Source organism: Henningerozyma blattae, chromosome 3 (assembly GCF_000315915.1).
Source record: "Henningerozyma blattae CBS 6284 chromosome 3, complete genome".
NCBI lineage: Eukaryota > Fungi > Ascomycota > Saccharomycetes > Saccharomycetales > Saccharomycetaceae > Henningerozyma > Henningerozyma blattae.
The window spans coordinates 1,716,064-1,736,997 of record NC_020187.1 but is presented as its reverse complement, the minus strand read 5'-3'; the positions used below and the strand labels follow the sequence as shown (position 1 = coordinate 1,736,997).

The following is a 20,934-nucleotide window of genomic DNA, read 5'->3' as shown; positions in this document are numbered from 1 at the left end:
GAGAAGCGGAGTATGTTTTACAGAGAAATATTCTCAGTTGATTTATAATCATATTTATAGTTGTTATTAAATCGAGAAGAACAATCCAGTCTAGGACATACGTTCACGCTTTTGTAGTTTTATTTTATCAATACAAGCATATATTTCGTACATACGTTTTGACAAGCATATTATTTTATCAAAAACTTCAAGAAGATCAATTGAAAGTGTACTATGTCTTACAGAGGTAATAATCCATTGGGTGGTATGCCACAACATAACATGGATATGAGTATGAATATGAACGGTGGTATGAACAACTATAATAATATGAGCATGAATGGTGGCTATCAACCTGTTCAAAATAGTGCTGCACCAATGAAAAGTCGTTTAAATAATAATTCCGGCATGAGCAAATTGAATAATTCTAATAGTATTGGTAACCCTAATAGTTTGAGCACTTTTAATAAAATCAAGAAATCTATTGATTATTACGCCAATAAAGTAGAAGACTTAACTGATTTACCATTTGTAATCAAATTGAAGCCTTATGTTCCAAGTATTGCAAGATTTTTCATTGTAGCCACTTTCTTGGAGGACTCGTTTAGAATTATTACACAATTTTCAGATCAAATATTTTATTTACATAAATGGAAACATTATCCTTGGTTATTTGTTGTTTTATTTTTATTAATAGTAACTATTTCCATGTTGTCTGGTTCATTTTTATTAGTCACAAGAAAATATGTTAACTACGCAACAGGGATGTTAGTCCTATGTATTATTACTCAAGGTATCATCTATGGATTATTTACAGGTTCTTCATTTGTTTTAAGAAACATTAGTGTCATTGGTGGGTTATTAATTGCATTTGGTGATTCAATCGTTCAAAACAAAACCACATTCGCCATGCTACCTGAATTAAGTGATAAGAATGATAAAAATAAAGGATACTTATTATTCGCTGGTAGAATTTTAATTGTTTTAATGTTTATAGGTTTTACTTTCAGTAAATCTTGGTTCACTGTTGTTTTAACTATTATATTCACAGTTTGTTTTGCTATTGGTTATAAGACTAAATTAGCTTCTATCATGTTGGGTTTGATCTTGACATTTTATAATGTTGCTTGGAATAATTATTGGTTCTATGATTCTTCAAAGAGAGATTTCTTAAAGTATGAGTTCTATCAAAATCTAAGTATTATTGGTGGATTACTATTAGTAACCAATACAGGGGCTGGTGGCTTTTCAGTAGATGAAAAGAAGAAGATTTATTAAATGGTAGTGCATATATTATGATTTAATTCATCATTTGTTTTATTCCCTACTCCCTCTCTTTGTCACATTTATTAGCATTCATATATATCAATGTATATATGTATGTATTATTACTATTATATTTTTTATACTTCTTTATAAAAAAAAGAAAAAAATTTCAAACATTAAAACTAAAAAATAATTCACATCTATTGTCTGTGTAATATTGCAAATTAATTCTTAATTCTTAATTCTCTGAATACAGAATATTTAACGTGTTTGTACTACTACGTATTCAAAAACATATATAACAGAAGCTAGTGTCTTATTTTTTTATTCTAGTATTTCCTAAAAACTCCTATTATTCCAGACACATGAATGTAACTCAGTCATCCAGAATTATAGTAATAAATCTATTTATTACTATTTGCTGTCATGTCATCTTAAGTATCGTTTTTCTTACCTCTACAACATCATATTATATATACTAGCTAGGAAATCCCGCTCCGTAGTGAGAAAGGAAAATATAGGGAGAAAGAAAAGTTAGTTAAATTAATTGCTAATCAATTAAAAATAGAATACTTCTGTTATTCAGTAACCAAAGGTTACAAACCGTAATAAAACAAAACTAATTAAATACAATATTATTTTTTGATTTACCTTAAATATCTTTATTCTTCAAAATATAAGTGATTCATTGCAAGAAGGCCTTAAAATATTTATACGGCTAACAATTAACAATTTTAAATCAGCCAATCTCAAAACAAATTAAAAGTAAGCACAGACAACAATAATGGGTGGTATTTTAAAAAATCCATTAACAAAGGATCAAATTCCAAATGATTCGACCCATGAAGACATTGCAGAGTTTAGAAAACAAGTATTTAAAAATACCCAATTAAATGCTAAATTAAATCAAGCAAAAAATTCCACTCAATTAAATAAAGAAGCTCAAGAACTTGATTTGAATGATATACCGAATAATGGAAATGGAATTGATTTAGACATGCAAGATAATGATGCAGAATATGATACGAATGGTATACCTCATACTTTTAGTGATCATAAAAGAATACCAAAAGATATTTTATCCTTAAAAAGAGAAGCAGATGAAAGGATGAAATGGAATGAGAAGAATTTAGCTGATAATGAAATAGCAAAGCTACAATATCAGGATATACATGTTGATGAACCAAAAACTCCTTATCAAGGAGCTGTCGATCCAAATGGTGAATATTATAAAGTTGATGAAGACGAAACGAATGATAATTTTGCAAATCTTGATACTATTGATGATTTTTCGCTGGGTGAACCAGAATTTAAACCAAACAGAAATGAACGACCTGCAGTGGTACATATGAATGAAGACAACAATGAGGAGGAGGAGGAGGAGGAAGATGATGAGCCACAATATGCTACTGAAGAAGAAGAGAAAGCTGCAAGACGTAGGAAGTTTGAAGAAATGAGAAAAAAACATTATAATGTTAAAGAAATATTTCAAAAGAAAAGGTTGCATGCACTAGATAATGAAGAAGATGAAGAAGATGACGAATAATACAAAATATTTGTAGCGCATATATATATACATCACATTTTGATTATGATACCTTTCAAAATATATTATTTTACTTGATAATTTTGTAATGCTTTTTTTGTTTATGATTTAATGTATAGAAAACTTTTCTTATGATTCTATTTCGGTTAATTGGTAAAGTAAGTTAGGGCAAGGATTACACATTCTGGCTGTATTTAGGTTTGTATATGTTTTTATTAGAGTGGCTATCCTAGCTATATCAAAACACAATAATGATAATAAGTTTTAATACATCTAGGATGTCTTTTTTTTGTTTTGTTTTTTTGACTTCTTCATACAAGATATTTTTTCAGCATTAATCATTATTTTTCTATAAAAAAGAAGACTCTAAACTGATAGCTACTACTAAGGAATTATGTTATCTATTGAAGAAGGATGTGTTAATTGTATTTTAAAAATGCATTGGTAAGTACTAATAAGAATTATACCATTATTAAGAATGCATATTAAGAAATCTTTATTAGTGAAAATAAACCTTACTAGCTCCTGGAATCGAGCAGTAGGGCTGGTTAAAGTTTATGGTTTCATAAGATAACCATTAGCCTTTCAAAATTTTCAGAGCAAATTGGAAAGTATCAAGAAGATTGCCTACTAAGAACCATGCATATAAGCCTATAAAAACTACCAACACTTTTCCGAATATATTGTGTTACCATTGAGTAAAATCTCTATTATTTTGATTTAACGAGTTGGTTTTTTTTAGCTACCTAATGTGTCTCCAACTTATTTATGCATAGAATCTTCATAGTATTGTGTTGTTACCAATTGATCAAGTAGATTTTATTCTTATTACTATTTTATACAAACTATTCATTTGTTTTTCGTTAATTTATTTTTCACACAATTACATATTCAAGTTTCCTTGTTTCTTGTTTTATTCATACATTGTATATAGTATTATCTTTACTCTTATACATGAGTATCATTTATTTTATTATTTTTAATTGTTAATTTTGGCATTTCCGCATTGAGAATTTTTCAACGAATGTGATGAGCTTGAAAAAAAAAGATTTTTAAGAAATTCAATATGTTCTGATCGATTCCATTGGAATAGATATAACAACACACATAAACTATTAAAGATGGCATCTAAAAATACTAGAAAGGGTGAGAAACCCTCTGACAGTAAAACTGGTAAAACTGAAACAACTCAGAAAAAGAAACAAGCTAAAACGAATGCTAAAATTAATAAGAAGCAAAGAGAAAAACCAATTTCTAAAAAGAAAACTCTTAAAGTGAAGAGCAAGACATTGAACTATTCATTATGTATTCCCAACAATATCATTGATCAATGTACAAATTTGGAACAAATTACTCATATAATGTATCAAATAGCGAAGAGTGCTACAATGTTTAATGTGGGAGAAATTGTTATATTAGAAACTTCTAGTAAAACAGATAATAATAAATCCAAAAAGAAAGATGGTAAGCTGAGTAATAGTATGCTTATGGCTTCACTTTTACAATATTTCGTTACACCACCTTATTTATTGAAATCGGTATTTAAAAAGGAATACTGGAAATATTTTACTGTTGCTTCTAAATTGCCAAGATTAAGCGTTTTACCTTTTATGAGATATTTGAAAGAAGACGAAGGGCGTTATAGAGAAGGGTTAGCTATAAGAATGGAAAAACCAAATGCAAAGAGTAATAAGGAATTCAAACAAACCAAATATATCAATATTGGGAAATCAGATGCCCTAGAACTAAAAAGTCAATTGGTGCCTATCAATGTCCGTGTCACTGTTGATACTGTAGAAAGGAAAGTTGTTTCACCTGATGAGGCATATGGAGATTTTGTAGGTGCAAAGGCATCTTATGGGTACCATGTCCGAGTTGCAAAACAATTCGCAGATGTATTTACAGAATGCGCCTTCCCTGGAGGTTATTCACAAGCCGTGTGGGTTAATTCTGGTGACTACTACTATGATGGAAGTTTAAAGAAATATTTAAAGACAGAAACACAAGTACCATATTTGGAAGGAATTCTTTCTGGTTCTACTTCTTCTGAATCTGAAACCCAAGACGACATCGCTGCATTACTTCTGGTATTAGGTAAATGGGATACATTAAAAGCCAGTTTCAACGCTAGCCGCGACCAATTTGAAGGTTGCTCTGGGGTTCATGAATTTTTTGACGGTCAATTAGAATTACCAGGTTCAGTACCACAAGGCCAAGTCCCAGTACATGATGGATGTATGATGGCTCTGACCTTAGTAGGAACTCTTCGTAGATAGCCATCCATTCATACTATACTCTCATTATAATCTCATTTATACATTTATTACATAATAGACCCACTTCTTCGTTATTTGTGACATGCTTTTTTTGTGTCGTTTTTTTTGTGTCGTGCGCTTTTTTTTTGTGTCACCCATCTCCACGAAAAAAAGGGTAAGAAAAAAAGAAATTTAAAAAAGAAATTCATCACGTGCCTGATCACGTGCAGACAAAATACCGTGGAAAAGTTGCCACTTTCCAATTCGGGCCAGATCGCCCAATGCGTCTATAATTAGCAACTCGCGCATTCACCTCTACAGGGAGTTCTGAGACACAGCGTGTTTGTTTACACTTCCGATTTGGGCCGAATTTTTCAGCACATAATTTTGTGACAAAGTTTCTTTTCATAGTTTCTTTTCATAGTTTTTTTTTTACTGTTGTTGTTGTTATTGTCGTCAAGTGTTGTTGTCTTATTACTATTGTTTGTTATTCATGATTATTATAGGCAGACCAGCAGCACCAAACTTAGCGTACAATACGCAATCCGGTTTCCTTTCTAGTTTCTGTACAGTACCTTTGAATCGAATATTGTATTGATTGGATAACTTAATTGTTCATTCATTCATTCTTTTCATTTGGTCACCAATCTATATATATCTATATATATATATATAGGTGGTTGTGTAAATACGTATTTATATCAATATCTCATATAAATTCTTTAGTCATTTTTCTGGATTTGTTATTACTTTTCAATTGTAATCTAATAAATCAGATCAAACAGATTCATTTTTCCCTTCCCCACAAATCAAAAATGCGTTTCTCTGTTGCTGCCATCTCTGCTGCCTCTTTACTTCTCGCCTCGTCTGCCAATGCCATGGGTAACTTGGCTTTCAACTTGGGTGTTAAAAATAACGATGGTTCCTGTAAATCCCAACAAGATTATGAAACTGATTTAAAAGCTTTGTCTGGTTACACCAACACCGTCAAGGTCTATGCTGTTTCTGATTGTAACACTTTACAAAACTTGGGTCCTGCTGCTCAAGATGCTGGTTTCGAAGTCTTCTTTGGTGTTTGGCCAACTGACGATGCTCATTTCGCTGCTGAACAACAAGCTTTGAAATCCTACTTGCCATCTATCAAATCTAGCACTGTTGCTGGTTTCTTGGTTGGTTCTGAAGCTTTATACAGAGATGATTTAACTGCTGATCAATTAGCTTCCAAAATTAATGAAATTCGTGATTTGGTTAAAACTATCAATGATTCCGATGGTAATTCCTATGGTTCTAAACAAGTTGGTACTGTCGATTCTTGGAACGTTTTAGTGGCTGGTTACAATGCTCCAGCTATTCAAGCTTCTGATTTCGTCATGGCCAATGCCTTCTCATACTGGCAAGGTCAAACCATGCAAAACTCCTCCTACTCCTTTTTCGATGATATTATGCAAGCTTTACAAACCATTCAATCTACTAAGGGTTCTACTGATATCACTTTCTGGGTTGGTGAAACTGGTTGGCCAACCGATGGTACTAACTTTGAAGCTTCTTACCCATCCACTGACAACGCTCAACAATTCTGGAAAGAAGGTATTTGTGCTATGAGAGCTTGGGGTATCAACGTTATTGTATTTGAAGCTTTCGATGAAGACTGGAAGCCAAACACCTCTGGTACTTCTGATGTTGAAAAACACTGGGGTGTCTTCACTTCTGAAAGATCTTTGAAATACTCTTTATCATGTGATTTCAGCAATTAAATTTCGATGATGGTTCATTAATCGAATATTTATTTTGGATTTTCATTTCTTAAACTTTCCCTTTACATACACAATTCTCTTTTAATAGGTTACATTACAATTCAATTTCAATCAATTCAAATATTGTTTAAATAATAAAATTAATAAAAATTAAAAAAAAAATAATGCTTTAAATAAATTAAATAAAAATTATATATAACTATACCCGAGGAACACTTTTCACTTGTATCCTTATTCCAATGCGTTTTACAATATTATTTACATATTTTTTATTTTGACTTTTCTATGCTTCCTTTCTTCAATTGAAGATTGCAAAAATCTTTATTACAAGGCATTTTACTTATACAATTTTATATTTTTTCCAGTAATTGTTTTTAAAATATCTTTCCACGTATTATATATCTTTAGAGATTGCTCATTAATTTCTCGTAATCCTTTAAAACGAATTTTAATTCTTGAATTCTTTTCAATTCTTTTTTTTTGTGTCGCTTCCGTATGTGACGATAATTTCTTTCGTATTAATTTTTCAACTTTTCGGTATGAAAAATTTTCGATGATCCCCTCCAAAGAAAAATGAAAAATTATTTTCCGGTAACACTCTCAAATCCAAAATTGTAAAATTCAATTCAATCAATTGATTATTGAAATAATAATTAATTGTAAGAAAAAAACCTTTTAGTATCTTTACAAGTAATAATAATTAAATAATAGTTTCTTTATAATTTTAGAATCTCAAATTCTTTTTATTTTAGTTTTGAATTTTAGAATTCATCATAGAAGTGAAGTGAAGGAAGTGTATTCCATATCATAAGAAGAAGAAGAAGAAGAAAAAAACATTCAAAGTACAAGCTTACAAGTCAATATTGTAATACTTTAATTCCTAAGAATATTTTTTTTTCAACTAAACATTACGAATTACATTTTTACTTTTGTATTTTGATTCAGTTATTTGAAATTGGTCTCTTTGTTTTCCATATATTACGAATAAATTTCTCACCACTAAGTTTCCTTTACATTAAAGATGTCTCGTTTCTTTGCTTCTACTACCTACGATTATGAAAGTGGTAGCTCTTCATCTGAAGAAGATTTATTATCTTCTTCTTCCGAAGATGAATTATTATCTTCTTCTGGAGATGAATCTCAGGATCTTCAAAATGATGATTCTGATGATTCCTTCTTCGAAAATGACGAATCTGAAGAAGAATCTGATTTTGATTCTGATGATTCTGACAGCAAGCCTTACGGTCCAGATTGGTTTAAAAAGCCAGAATTTAGAAAAGGTGGTGCTTCTAACAAATTCTTAAAGGGTAACCGTTATTCCGACTCTGACGATTCTGATGACGAAGGTGCTAAGGTTGTTGTTAAATCTGCTAAAGAAAAATTATTAGATGAAATGCAAATGGTCTATAATAAGATTGATGCTGCAGAATTAACTAATGATTGGGTCACAATTTTGAACGAATTCGAAACTATCACCAAATTATTAATTAGATCTCAACAACAAAATTTTGGTATTCCAAATATTTTCATTAAAGTTATTGCACAAATTGAAGATGCAGTAAGCGAAGTTCAAAACAATAATGCTAATAATGAAGAAGCTTCAACTACATCCAATGCCATGGAAGAAATTATGAAAAATAAAGCAGTTGCTAGGGCCTTCAATACTATGAAGCAAAGAATTAAAAAGACTGCCAGAGAAAATGAGCAACTATTGGAAGATTTAAGAAAAGATCCAGAATCCTTTGATAAAGAACCAACTGTTGATTTAGAGGTTTCTTTAGCTCCAGAACCTGCTACATTCACTTTGAAGAATGCTGCTGCTAACTTATCTTCAATGGCAAATGCTACATCGGAAGTTAACTTCTTTTCTGCTTTACAAATTGTTTTAGACTCTAGAGGTAAGAAAAATGTTGACCAATCTACAATGGTTAAAACAATGCAAGAATTGATCAACATTGCCAAATCTCCATATGAATTAATCATGGGTTACTTAACTTTGATTCCTGTTAGATTTGATAGTTCTGCAACTTTAGCTTATCAACCAGTTGATCAATGGAAGTCTTCCTTGAACGATATTGAAAGCTTAATGAATATTTTGGATGAAAATATTAATAAATATCAAGTTACTGAATTAACGAAAAAAAATGACTCCATTGAAATTGAACCTACTGCTAATGAAAAAGGTGTTAAACAAATTTTGGGTTCTTTGTTCTCATTTGTTGAAAGATTAGATGATGAATTCAACAAATCATTATTAAATACTGATCCACATTCAAGTGATTACTTATTACGTCTGAGAGATGAACAATCTGTTTATAATTTGATTTTAAGAGTTCAATTATACATGGAAGCAATCTTAAATGAAGATGAACAAAAGAAGGTTTTGAATCGTGTATTCATTAGAAGATTAGATCATATTTATTATAAGCAAATGAATTTAATTAATATCATTGAATCCACTGCTTGGGAAAATGTTCCATCCCAATATACCTCTAAATATATTCCATATGAAGGAACTGTTAATGATTCTTATATTGCTACCTTAATTAAATGTTTATCTGAAACAGTAAGCTCTCAATCCAATGAATTATTTACTAAACGTGCTATCTTATATCATATCTATTTCATTGCTGTGAATGTTGATTTCTACGCTGCTAAGGATATGCTATTAAACTCTAAAGTTCAAGAATATATTAATACCTCTGATCCATCTGTTCAAATCTTATACAACAGGGTCGTTGTACAATTAGGTTTGGCTGCATTTAAATTATGTTTGATTGAAGATTGTCATCAAGTCTTGAACGAATTATTATGCAGTCCTCATTTGAAAGAAATTTTGGGTCAACAAAGTTTACATAGAATTGTTGCACCAACTAACCCAAACAACACATCTGAACAACGTGAACAATTGTGTTTACCATATCATCAACATATTAATTTGGATTTGATTGATATTGTTTTCTTAACAAGTTCATTATTAATTGAAATTCCACAAATGGCTGCGTTCTATTCTGGTATTAAGGTGAGGAAATTACCATTCTCTCAAAGATCTGCCCGTCGTCTATTAGAACACTACGAAAAATCCAGTTTCCAAGGTCCTCCAGAAACTTTGAGAGATTATGTTTTACATGCTGCTAAATCTATGCAAAATGGTGATTGGAAACAATGTTACGAATTTTTGAAATCTATTCAAACTTGGAATTTATTGCATAATTCTGAAGAAGTTCTTGAGAAATTAATTGAAAGAATTCAAATCGAAAGTTTGAAGACATATTTCTTAACTTATAGAAGATTTTACTCCAGTTTCTCTATTGTTAAATTGAGTGAGTTATTTAGTCTAAGTGAAGAAAAAATTATCGAAGTTTTGGACGATGCTATTAAGAAATTTGGTATTAATGTTAGCATTGATGAAACTAAGAAATTAGTTAAAGTTGAAAAAGGTGAGGCTATTAGTAAGTTGGAGGAGGTTGCTTTGAAATTAAGAAAAGAATATAAACTCGGTGGTGACCGTTTTAAACTTGGGGGTGGTCGTCGTTAATTTATAAATTTTATCCTAAGAAAAGTATCCATTATTTCATCAATATATCTGTATAATTAACTTACGAACTTCCATCACTTTTACCTTGATCTATATTTCTTTTTATTTGTCAACTTTGAACTTTTATTGTGTAGAAGCATAAGCTGTGTACCTGTACATTATCATCATAGGACGACCTTCATAATTTATATACATAACACGAAGAAGAATCCCGAATATACAAGAGAATATATAAAATTACATGAATAAATTTATTTATTAATTTAAATTATTAATTAGTCTTATTAAAGTGTATATATGGGATGAATGGAATAATTTACATAATATATATTATATTTAATTGAATGCTGAACATATATGGGTGGAGGCGTTCATAGCATTAAAATAAATAAACATAATGGAATTAATTTGATATGGGGTTTTTTTTTGATTAGAAGTAGTTTTTTTTTTTGATTAGAAGTTTTTTGTAGTATTAGAAATTTTTTTTTTAATATATTGGAAATTAAGTTAGTATTGAAATTATTTTTTTAGATATTGGAAATTAATATGATATTGGTGATTATTTTGAAATAATTTAGATTTGTTTTTGTTTAGGAAAGTCTTCTTCAGTGATATTTGCTCTTGAACACATACTTTTGAAAATACCATCATTATTGAAAAGATTCCAAGGAGTATCAAATTCGGCTACTTCACCCTTCTCTAAAACCAAAATACGATCATAATTAAGGATAGTCTTTAATCTATGAGCAATGCATAATATTGTACAATGGTTAAATGCAGTTGCAATCAAATTCTGTATCTTTGCATCGGTTTCATAATCAACTGAGGAAGTAGCTTCATCCAAAATTAAGATTTTAGATTGACGTACTAATGCTCTTGTCAACGCTAGTACCTGTCTTTCACCTAAAGAAAAATTGTTCCCATCTTCATCGACACTTTGATTTAAATGGAACTTATGAAGATTCTTTGCATCGGAATTTTTATCTTGCGATTTGACAGTCTCTAATTCTTGAGAATCAATGGCACCGGCTTTTACTAAAGATTCCCATAATAGATCATCTTGATATTCATCGAAAGGATCCAAATTTCTTCTAATGTTTCCTCTAAATAAGACTGGATCTTGCGGAATAATTGCCAATTTACTTCTTAATTCATAAAGGCCTAAATTTGAGATATCAATATCGTCAATTATAATCTTACCTGTTGTAAGTTCAGTTAAACGATAAAGAGCATTCATGATAGTAGATTTACCAGCACCAGTTCTCCCACAAATCCCAATCTTTTCGTTAGGTTTAATAATTAAATTGAAATTTTTCAAAATTATTGGTAAGCCTGGTCTATAAGCAAAATTGATATTTTCAAAAACAATATGACCATTTTGTGGCCAATCAATTGGTGGAGAACATTCTGGTTTCCTATATTGAGCTTCTTGAGGTAACTGGGTAGCATAAGAGACCAATCTTTCTGTACTATTCATATCATTTTCAGTTTGAGTCAAAGCTCTTAGGACAGTATTTAATAGGCCTGGTAATTGTAAGACGTAAGTTAATAAAACACCAGTATCGGCACCAGAAATATGGAATTGTCTAGTGACACATAAAAGAGTAATGATAAGAGCGAAAGCCACTGCCACTAAATCAAGGAAGATACCAGCCCAACGTTGCACCGCAATAGATATATAAGCAGCTTCATTCATTTTATCAATTAAAAATTCAGATTTTGTTGCAAAACGATCTTGAGCATTATAAGCTTTAATAGTATCCATACCAGTTAACATTTCATTTAAATTATTATAGACAAAGGATCTTTGAATGGCTTCTAATCTTTTAACTTCTCTACCTGTACTTTGATAATGATCAGCAATTAATAAGAAGATGAGAAGTAAGAAAGGTATAGCAATAGCAAACCACGGTAAATAAATGATACACATAGCTCCGACACCGATAATATTTGCTATTTGAGACATTGCAAGACGTAAATTTTCAGTTAATTCATTATCTAGAGCATCAGTATCCTTTGTAAATCTATTCAAGATACGACCTAATGGATTTGTATCCATAAAGGACATTGGAGTATGAAGGATTTTATGAAGAGCTTGTAAATTCAACGTTTTGGAAGCCACTACCCCCATATAGCATAAGAGAGTATATTGACCATTCATGAAAATATAAGAGCCAAAGACAAAGAAGGAATACAACCCCATATAAAAGCTTGGAGATCTATTATGGAATTTATCTTCAGACCAATAAGATAACCAAACGGAAGAGAAAAGATTACAAAAAGTTGTACCAATAACGAAAATGAAATAAGAAGGTAAAGAGATGAACCATAACTTCCCCGTGGCAGCTTGTACATAAGTTTTATAGACATGCCAAGTGATAGAATTAACGGCACGTTCTTCACTTGATACCAGAGCACCATCTTGTTCTACAGAGTTTATAGAAACATGAGTTTGGATCTTTTGAAGAGCTTCTTGTTTAATATCTTCTTCATTTTCATCTTCATCTTCATTTTCATTTTCCGATTGAGAAGAAGTGAATTGCATTAAAGATTGTAAAGTAGAATTTGTTTTTATTAATTCTTTAAAAGTACCGATTTCGAAATGTGGAGCATCTTTGGAAGTTGACAAGACAATAATACGATCAGCTTTTTCAACTAAGGATAATTGATGAGTAGCCAAGATTCTTGTTTTATCACTTAGATGATCATTCATACAATAGTCCATGATATGTCTACCTACTCTTGCATCTACTGCACTTAAAACGTCATCAAATAAATAAATGTCTTTATTTTTGTAAACAGCACGAGCTAAACTAATTCTTGCCTTTTGACCACCTGATAAAGTGACCCCACGTTCACCGACTTCTGTTTTATCATGAGCAGGTAAATTTTCTAAATCAGATTCTAATGCACAAACATGTAGGACTCTTTTGTAAAAAGTAGGATCATATGGAGAACCGAATAAGATATTATCACGAATAGTGGCGTTTTGAACCCAGGGGATACCACAAAGTAAAAGATCACCAGAATGATTCATTTCACCAGAAAGTTGTTCCATTAAACCAGCAAGGGCAAATAAAAGAGAAGTTTTCCCTGAACCGACAGGACCAGTAACAACAACGAATTCACCTTTAGGGATAGTGAAATTGATATTGGAAAGTAAAGGTTTCAAAATAGTAGGTGCTTCTTTTTCCTCAGGACCCTTTTGCTTATCTTTGGATTTCTTATCTTTAGATTTTTTATCTTTGGATTTCGAATCTTTGGACTTCGAATCTTTATCCTTTGTCTTGTCCTTTGTTTCATCATTTGGATCTTCACTATCCCAGGCAAAAGTACAATCATTTACAGTAATAGCAGCAGAGTCATTTGGTAAAGAATCGTTTGGTAACGAGATTTGAGAAGAAGATAAGATCTTTCCCGAAGAAGTTGATTCAGTGTTATAGTGATCGGATTTATCCTGATCTAATTTATCTTGTTTATCTAAATTGACTATTTCAATCATTTCTACTTGATCTTCATGAGTTTCAAGATCACCTTTACCAGGATGAATAGGATGATCCCCCATTTCCTCTTCTAACAATAATTTTTGTATTCTATCCAACCCCAAAATCATATCAATACCTGTCCCTATAGCAACTGGTAAGAAGAACATCTGTAAACCCAATACTTGGAACAATGACAAAGAGGCAAAGACAGATCCTACATCACGACCACCAATACCACCCATAAGTCCACTAGAAGAATGGTTTAAAGCATACAATGAAAGGAAAGTGGTTAATGAAGCAACGTTTGGTAATGATACAGCCATAGCAATGGCAGCATTTTTCAATAATTGCATACGAGTGACACGAGCAGTTTCCTTAGAACGAACTTCAGCTACACGAGATTCACAAGCATCTTCCCAAGCGTATAATTTTATATTACGAGCAGCACCTAATAATTCACGCATTAATCTAACTCTTTGGTCAGTTAAAACGTTTGATTTAATACGTGTTTGAATGACATGACGGAAAAGAACCATCATCAAGATAAGAGCCAGGAAGAAGACACCGATACCTACAAGGGCAATAGCACCCAAATAAATGATCAATAAAGTGGTAGCGGCTGCCAAAGTAGCAGGAAACCCAGCTAAGAATGGTTGGAAAGAAATGGCAAATTCTAGACGAGCCAAATCTGTGGATGCCAAAGATTGAATATTACCGGAAGGGAATCTGGAACGAGCACGATTAGAAAGACGAGAAGATTTAAAAACAGCAGCTTGTAAAAGCACGGACTTGGCCTGGACACCGGTCATTTGAGCAAAATATAAGAAATGATGGAATAAGAACCCATTGATTAAAAGCATAACACAAGCCCCAATTGCATAACCTACCCCTGGACCCACACCTTGACCTTCGTAAGCACGTTTCTCCACCGATGAGATCAAACGACGAGTCAAGAGAGGAGTTAAAGCAGAGGTACAATTGGCCAATACTGCAAAGATGACTGATAATAAATATTGATAACGGAAAGTATATGCCAATGCCCATAAGACAGCAAAACGAGGTGGCGGCTGTTGGGAATCGAACGCGCGACGTGTTCTTCTCTTCAGCGCTTGTTCGAATTCTGCATGAAGCTTTTCAACAGACATCCTTGGATGCATGGCAAATAAATCATTGGGTTGAATAGTTCTACGATAACCAACACGTAACAAAGGTGTTACCCACCAAAGCAAAACACGTGATATGGGGCCTGTCGAGTAGTAAGGGTGTACGGGCCTGTTTTCCCCATCGGGAACAGGCGGCATCGGACCATAATGTAACCAACGGAATAGACGTTTTTGAGGGTCTAATTCGGAATGCGTAGCTCTTTCAAGATCAGTTTCAGTAAGGAACGCCAGTGGAGATGAAGATTCACTTGTAGATTGTGCAGAGGATTGCGTGGAGTGCGTGGAGTGCGTGGAATGCGTGGAATGCGTGGAATGCACGGAGGTCACGTGGCGCAGCTTATCGTGCCCCGTGACCTTCCCGGTTGAAGAAGACACGTGCGGCATGATGAGATGTAAGGGCGACTATGTGTGATGTCCGGATGTATAATAGAGATGTTCGGGTGGAGGCGGTGATGAATTCCAGGGTCAAGGAACTGTTGCTTTTATAACAACTGGTGAGTATATAGTGAGGCGATAGCCATTAGCTAATAGATATAGCGAATTTGCGATGCGATAGCGATGCGGTTTATAGCCGAGGATATAACAGCGAGTTCCACGGAACACGACCGAAGAACCAAGAGAAGAGAAAAGCAACCAGAAATGTATATAGCACAAGAAAAAGCAATGCAATTAACAATGGGTATAAAAAAAGAAACGCACCGCCACACAATCTGGTGGCCCGAAGCGGAAAAGTAAGCGTGATGAAATCGGGCGTGATGCTGGTGCCTTTGATATTCTAAAATGTTCATGGCATAGCTTAAAGGTTTAAAATGTTTAAATGTTTAAATGTTTAAATGTTTAAATGTTTAAATGCTCAAAATGCTCAAAATGCTCAAACTGCTCAAAATGCTCAAAATGCTTAATATGTATAATATCTATATATGCTATTCTAATTATATCCTGTGATATGTAGTCGTAGAGGAATTTTATACTTGGCATTTTTGATTGGTTCTGGTTATCTCAACTGGTTGCCTTGTGACCTTGCGGATTTTATAGATCGACTTGATTGTGATTGGGCACTTGGGAGTCGAGAGTGGGGAGTTAGGGGTTAAGAGTTAAATTTAAAACAGTATAAGACTGCAAGGTGGTGGTGCCGGTGATGGTGATGCTCATGATGATGCTCATGATGATTCTTATTTGCTCTTTACTAATGGCAAAGTGTCATTTGCTATGCTTAATTCTTCGAATGATAGTATTCTCTGACACACACACTCTTTTTGTGTCACTTTCGTGGTTCTCCGGGTAACCCCTTTCTCAATTTTCTTTTTTTTGTCATTTTCAATTTTCAATTTTCATTTTCGCTATTCGCTCCCGAATTCCAAACTTGACAATTAACAATTTGACAAACGGTAAAACTTTGTAGTTAAGGCATTTGTATTTGGAGTAAAATAATTCAATGTGACAATTAAAAATAAAAAGTTTGAAATATTAAAAAAAATAAAAAATAAAAAATAAAAAATAAAAAATAAAAAATAAAAATATCGTATATCAAAATATTAATTGGTTGACCATTGCATTACATCTAATTATGCATATTTAATTTTGTTTTGTTTTTTTTATTATTATTATTAGTATTATTATTTATTTATTTTATTTTTAATACGCTTTTTATTGCCATTTTTTTTTCCTTTGTCTTTAAAGATTTGTAAAAAAAACAATCAGACAAAAAAATATAAAACAACATATACAGAGCAAATTTATAACAACCCATTCTCAAAACCTCCTCCACCCAATTACAATCGCCCCAGTGCAAACACTCGAAAATGTCTGCTTTACCGGATGAAACAAATTCCACTCTTTCAAACATCCTATTGGGATTTGCTTCTCCAGATAATAATATTCGTTCAGACGCTGAAAATCAATTGAACAATAACTGGATTACAAAGGAAAACATCCACATCCTATTGATCTTCCTCTCGGAACAAGCAGCCTACTCCACAGACGAAACATTATCTGCTCTTTCTGCAGTCCTATTCAGAAAACTAGCTCTAAGAGCCCCTCCAGATTCCAAAACAATCTTAATCTCTAAAAATATCACAGAATTGCCTCAAGATATCTTGGCACAGATCAGATCCACTCTTTTGAAAGGTTTCATCGATTACAACAAACCAAATAATCTAAGACACAAATTATCAGACGCAATCGCAGAATGTTCTCAGCCAGATTTACCAAATTGGCCCGAATTGTTACAAACTCTTTTACAAGCTCTTAAAGATGAAAATCCAAACTTCAGAGAATCCTCTTTTAGAATCTTTTCCATTGTCCCCACTTTATTAATAAACGATTTAGATATCACTCATATCCTGTCCATTTTCGAATCAGGATTCACAGATAATATAGATAACGTCAAGATTAATTCAGTAATTGCATTTGTAGGGTATTTCAAGAGTTTATCCAAATCAAATTGGAATCAAATTACTCCACTTTTACCTTCATTATTAAATTCATTGCCAAATTTTTTAAATGATTCCAAAGATGAAGCTTTAACTTCAGTATTTGAATCTTTAATTGAATTGGTAGAATTAGCTCCTAAATTGTTTAAGGATTTATTCGATAATATGATCCAATTCTTAAATATCGTCATTAAAAATGTTAATTTGGATTTAGAGACTCAAACAAGAACCACAGCTTTGGAATTATTAACAAGTTTTGCGGAAAACGCCCCACAGATGTGTAAATCAAATTCTAATTTCTGTGATTCCATTATAATGAATACTCTTTTATTGATGACAGAAATCTCCATCGATGATGAAAATTCCCAAGAATGGTCAAATTCAGATGATACTGATGATTTGGATGATGAAGAAATCACTTATGATCATGCAAGACAAGCTCTTGATAGAGTCTCTTTGAAATTAGGTGGTAAATATTTAGCTCCAACACTTTTCCAATATTTACAACAAATGATTGTTTCTTCAGAATGGAGACAAAGATTTGCAGCTTTGATGGCTTTATCTTCTGCTGCTGAAGGTTGTAGAGACGTTTTAATTGGTGAAATTAATAAAATCCTGGATATGGTCTTGCCATTAATTAACGATCCTCATCCAAGAGTTCAATACGCTTGTTGTAATGTCTTGGGTCAAATCTCTACAGATTTTGCTCCATTGATTCAATTGACTTCTCATAATAAAATTCTACCAGCTTTAATATCAAAATTAACTCCAAATTCAATTGATAGAGTACAAACTCATGCAGCTGCTGCATTGGTCAATTTTTCGGAACATTCAAATAAAGATATCTTAGAGCCTTACTTGGATGAATTATTAACCAATTTATTAACTTTATTACAAAGAGATAAATTATATGTTCAAGAACAAGCTTTAACTACAATTGCATTCATCGCTGAAGCAGCTGAAAAAAAATTCATTAAATATTATGATACTTTAATGCCAATCTTATTAAAAGTCTTGAATAATAATTCTATTCAATCTAATACAAATATTAATGATCCCAACTCTACAATGGTGGATGAAAGTAGAGTATTAAAGGGGAAATGTATAGAATGTTCCACTTTAATCGCATTAGCTGTCGGTAAAGAAAAATTTAGTGAATATTCAAATGATTTAATTCAACTATTAATTAATTATCAAAATCAAGGTATTCAAGATGATGATTCATTAAAACCATATTTAGAGCATGGTTGGTCAAGAATTTGTAGATTATTAGGTACAGATTTCATTCAATTATTACCAATCGTTTTACCTTCTTTAATTGAAACTGCTAAAGCCAGTCAAGATGTTAGTTTGATTGAAGAAGAAGAAGCTTCTAACTATCAACAATACTCAGAATGGGATGTGGTCCAAATTCAAGGTAAGCATATAGCTATTCATACGTCCATTTTAGATGATAAAGTTACAGCAATGGATTTATTGCAAGTTTATGCAAGTGTATTAGGCTCGAACTTCGGTCCTTATGTTAAAGATATATTAATGGATATTGCTTTACCTTCCATAGATTTTTATTTACATGATGGAGTTCGTGCTACTGGTGCAAGTTTTATTCCAATCTTATTAACATGTTTAATTCCTACTTCTTCTCCATCATCTCTTGGTAATGGTAATACTAATACCAATATCAATGCCGCTAATAATGCCACTAATAATAATACCACTAATAATAATAATACAAACACTCCATCCATTTCAGAAGAAGTATTACAATTATGGACATTATCAATTACAAAATTGATTAATGGTATCATGGTTGAGCCAATGCCCGAAATTACTCAAATTTATCATTCTTCTTTAATGTTATGTTTCCAATTATTAAATTATTTACAACCTTCTTCAGAAATAATGGCACTTTTCACTAAAGGTATAATTTCTAATTTAACAGATATCTTTAGACGTATTGATGATAGAAAAAATTTAGATGATGAATATAATGAAGATGTAGATGAGGATTATGATGAATATGCTGATGAAAACTTGTTAGATTCAATCAATAAATCTATTAATATGATGTTCAAAATCTCAAGCATAAACTATTTGAAAGATTTCCAAGATTTATGGCCTTTAATTTCAACTTTCTTACAGTCTAATAATAGTATTTTGATTATTTTTGCATTTACTGCCATTGCTGATATGATTCAATACTGTGGTGATTCTTCTGCTCCATTTAAAGATGCTTTCATTCCAAAATTATCAAGCTGTCTGGTCTCGCCTGATCCAACTTTACGTCAAGCATCTTCATATGTACTTGGTATTTGTGCTCAATACGCACCAAATTCATTTATGGAATTATGTTTGACTTCATTAGATACTTTATCTCAATTAACAACTATTCCAGACGCTAAAAATGAAGATAATGAAACTGCCACTGATAATGCAAGTGCAGCTATGGCTAAAATATTGACAGCTTATCAATCATCAAATAATTTACAATCTAATTTCTCAAATTATGTGGATATGTGGTTCAAAACTTTACCAACTTTGGGTGACGAAGAAACTGCTGCATTCAATTACAAATTTTTAAACCATTTGATTGAAAATAATGGCTTTGGTAACTTAGATTCAAATAAAATCTCGACTATTGTGAAAGTTGTCATTGAAGCTTTACATGCTAAAATGATTACCGGGAAAAATGCTCAAGCCATTGTAGATTCAGTCAAAAAGATTTTAGGTACTTTACCAAGAGAAGAAGCAATGCAAATGCTGCAAGTATTCCCACCAGAAATCATGCAAACTATGGAACTATGGTTTGCTTAGGGCAAAAACTCATCCGACTGTATCTGTATATTTTACTGAAAGCAAGCCCTGATTTCTTTTTTGAATATTTGATTTTTATTTTTCTCTATTTAGCTTTCGATCATTTCTCATTTATTAGATTAATATATTACCCTTTCTTTTTTTATTCTATTTGTTTGTATTTCCCTTTACATTAACATTTTGTCATTCACTCAGTCTCTTCGATATTTTCTTTAATTTCTAATCTAATTACTCATTATCAATTTTCTGCCATATAATTCATGCAATTTCTGATATACTTTTTTAGATTCATCATATATACGCATCTAACTTCCTTATAAATAATAAACTACCTTTATCTTGTCTAATTAAACTTTTCTTTAGTACTACATCTTATAAATGGTTTAAGTTAGTTGATATGAAGTAAGGAGTATAGCTGGCATTACTATAAGTCACTTTACTCGACTACTACGAAAATAAGTTTTTTAATTTTTTATTATTTTTTACTTTTTGTTTTACAACCTATTTATTTAGATAAGTTTGTTACACTTCACCAAATGCATAAGTCTATTTTTTTTTCTTTTTTTAATATACTTTCTTATTTTTATATTTTTTGTACTAATATTTTCATACATACCTTTATTTCATCAATCCAAACAAATGTCCGAAAATAGCCGTAGTAGGTTTGAAAAATTTTTGAAGTGATGAGCTTCGAAAAATATA

At 31.7% G+C, this 20,934-nt stretch overlaps 7 protein-coding genes across 7 annotated transcripts; 6 read left to right on the top strand and 1 right to left on the bottom strand.

The window, feature by feature from the left end:
- Window positions 1–213: 213 nt before the first annotated feature.
- Window positions 214–1,257, top strand: ERV29 (the record flags this gene model as incomplete). Its single annotated transcript, XM_004179977.1, has 1 exon — window positions 214–1,257. The coding sequence occupies one exon, from the start codon at window positions 214–216 to the stop codon at window positions 1,255–1,257; it is 1,044 nt and encodes a 347-aa protein (XP_004180025.1).
- Window positions 1,258–2,029: 772 nt separating this feature from the next.
- Window positions 2,030–2,791, top strand: GLC8 (PP1-complex regulatory subunit GLC8; the record flags this gene model as incomplete). The annotated part of the gene is made up of 1 exon (XM_004179976.1): window positions 2,030–2,791. The coding sequence occupies one exon, from the start codon at window positions 2,030–2,032 to the stop codon at window positions 2,789–2,791; it is 762 nt and encodes a 253-aa protein (XP_004180024.1).
- Window positions 2,792–3,912: 1,121 nt separating this feature from the next.
- TBLA0C07130 (RNA methyltransferase) lies at window positions 3,913–5,067 on the top strand (the record flags this gene model as incomplete). The annotated part of the gene is made up of 1 exon (XM_004179975.1): window positions 3,913–5,067. The coding sequence occupies one exon, from the start codon at window positions 3,913–3,915 to the stop codon at window positions 5,065–5,067; it is 1,155 nt and encodes a 384-aa protein (XP_004180023.1).
- Window positions 5,068–5,861: 794 nt separating this feature from the next.
- Window positions 5,862–6,800, top strand: BGL2 (glucan 1,3-beta-glucosidase; the record flags this gene model as incomplete). Its single annotated transcript, XM_004179974.1, has 1 exon — window positions 5,862–6,800. The coding sequence occupies one exon, from the start codon at window positions 5,862–5,864 to the stop codon at window positions 6,798–6,800; it is 939 nt and encodes a 312-aa protein (XP_004180022.1).
- A 1,021-nt stretch (window positions 6,801–7,821) lies between these two features.
- NIP1 (translation initiation factor eIF3 core subunit c) lies at window positions 7,822–10,338 on the top strand (the record flags this gene model as incomplete). The annotated part of the gene is made up of 1 exon (XM_004179973.1): window positions 7,822–10,338. One exon carries the CDS (start codon window positions 7,822–7,824, stop codon window positions 10,336–10,338), a length of 2,517 nt encoding a protein of 838 aa, XP_004180021.1.
- A 574-nt stretch (window positions 10,339–10,912) lies between these two features.
- YOR1 (ATP-binding cassette transporter YOR1) lies at window positions 10,913–15,370 on the bottom strand (the record flags this gene model as incomplete). The annotated part of the gene is made up of 1 exon (XM_004179972.1): window positions 10,913–15,370. One exon carries the CDS (start codon window positions 15,368–15,370, stop codon window positions 10,913–10,915), a length of 4,458 nt encoding a protein of 1,485 aa, XP_004180020.1.
- Window positions 15,371–16,788: 1,418 nt separating this feature from the next.
- On the top strand, window positions 16,789–20,232 carry PSE1 (importin PSE1; the record flags this gene model as incomplete). Its single annotated transcript, XM_004179971.1, has 1 exon — window positions 16,789–20,232. One exon carries the CDS (start codon window positions 16,789–16,791, stop codon window positions 20,230–20,232), a length of 3,444 nt encoding a protein of 1,147 aa, XP_004180019.1.
- Window positions 20,233–20,934: the final 702 nt, after the last annotated feature.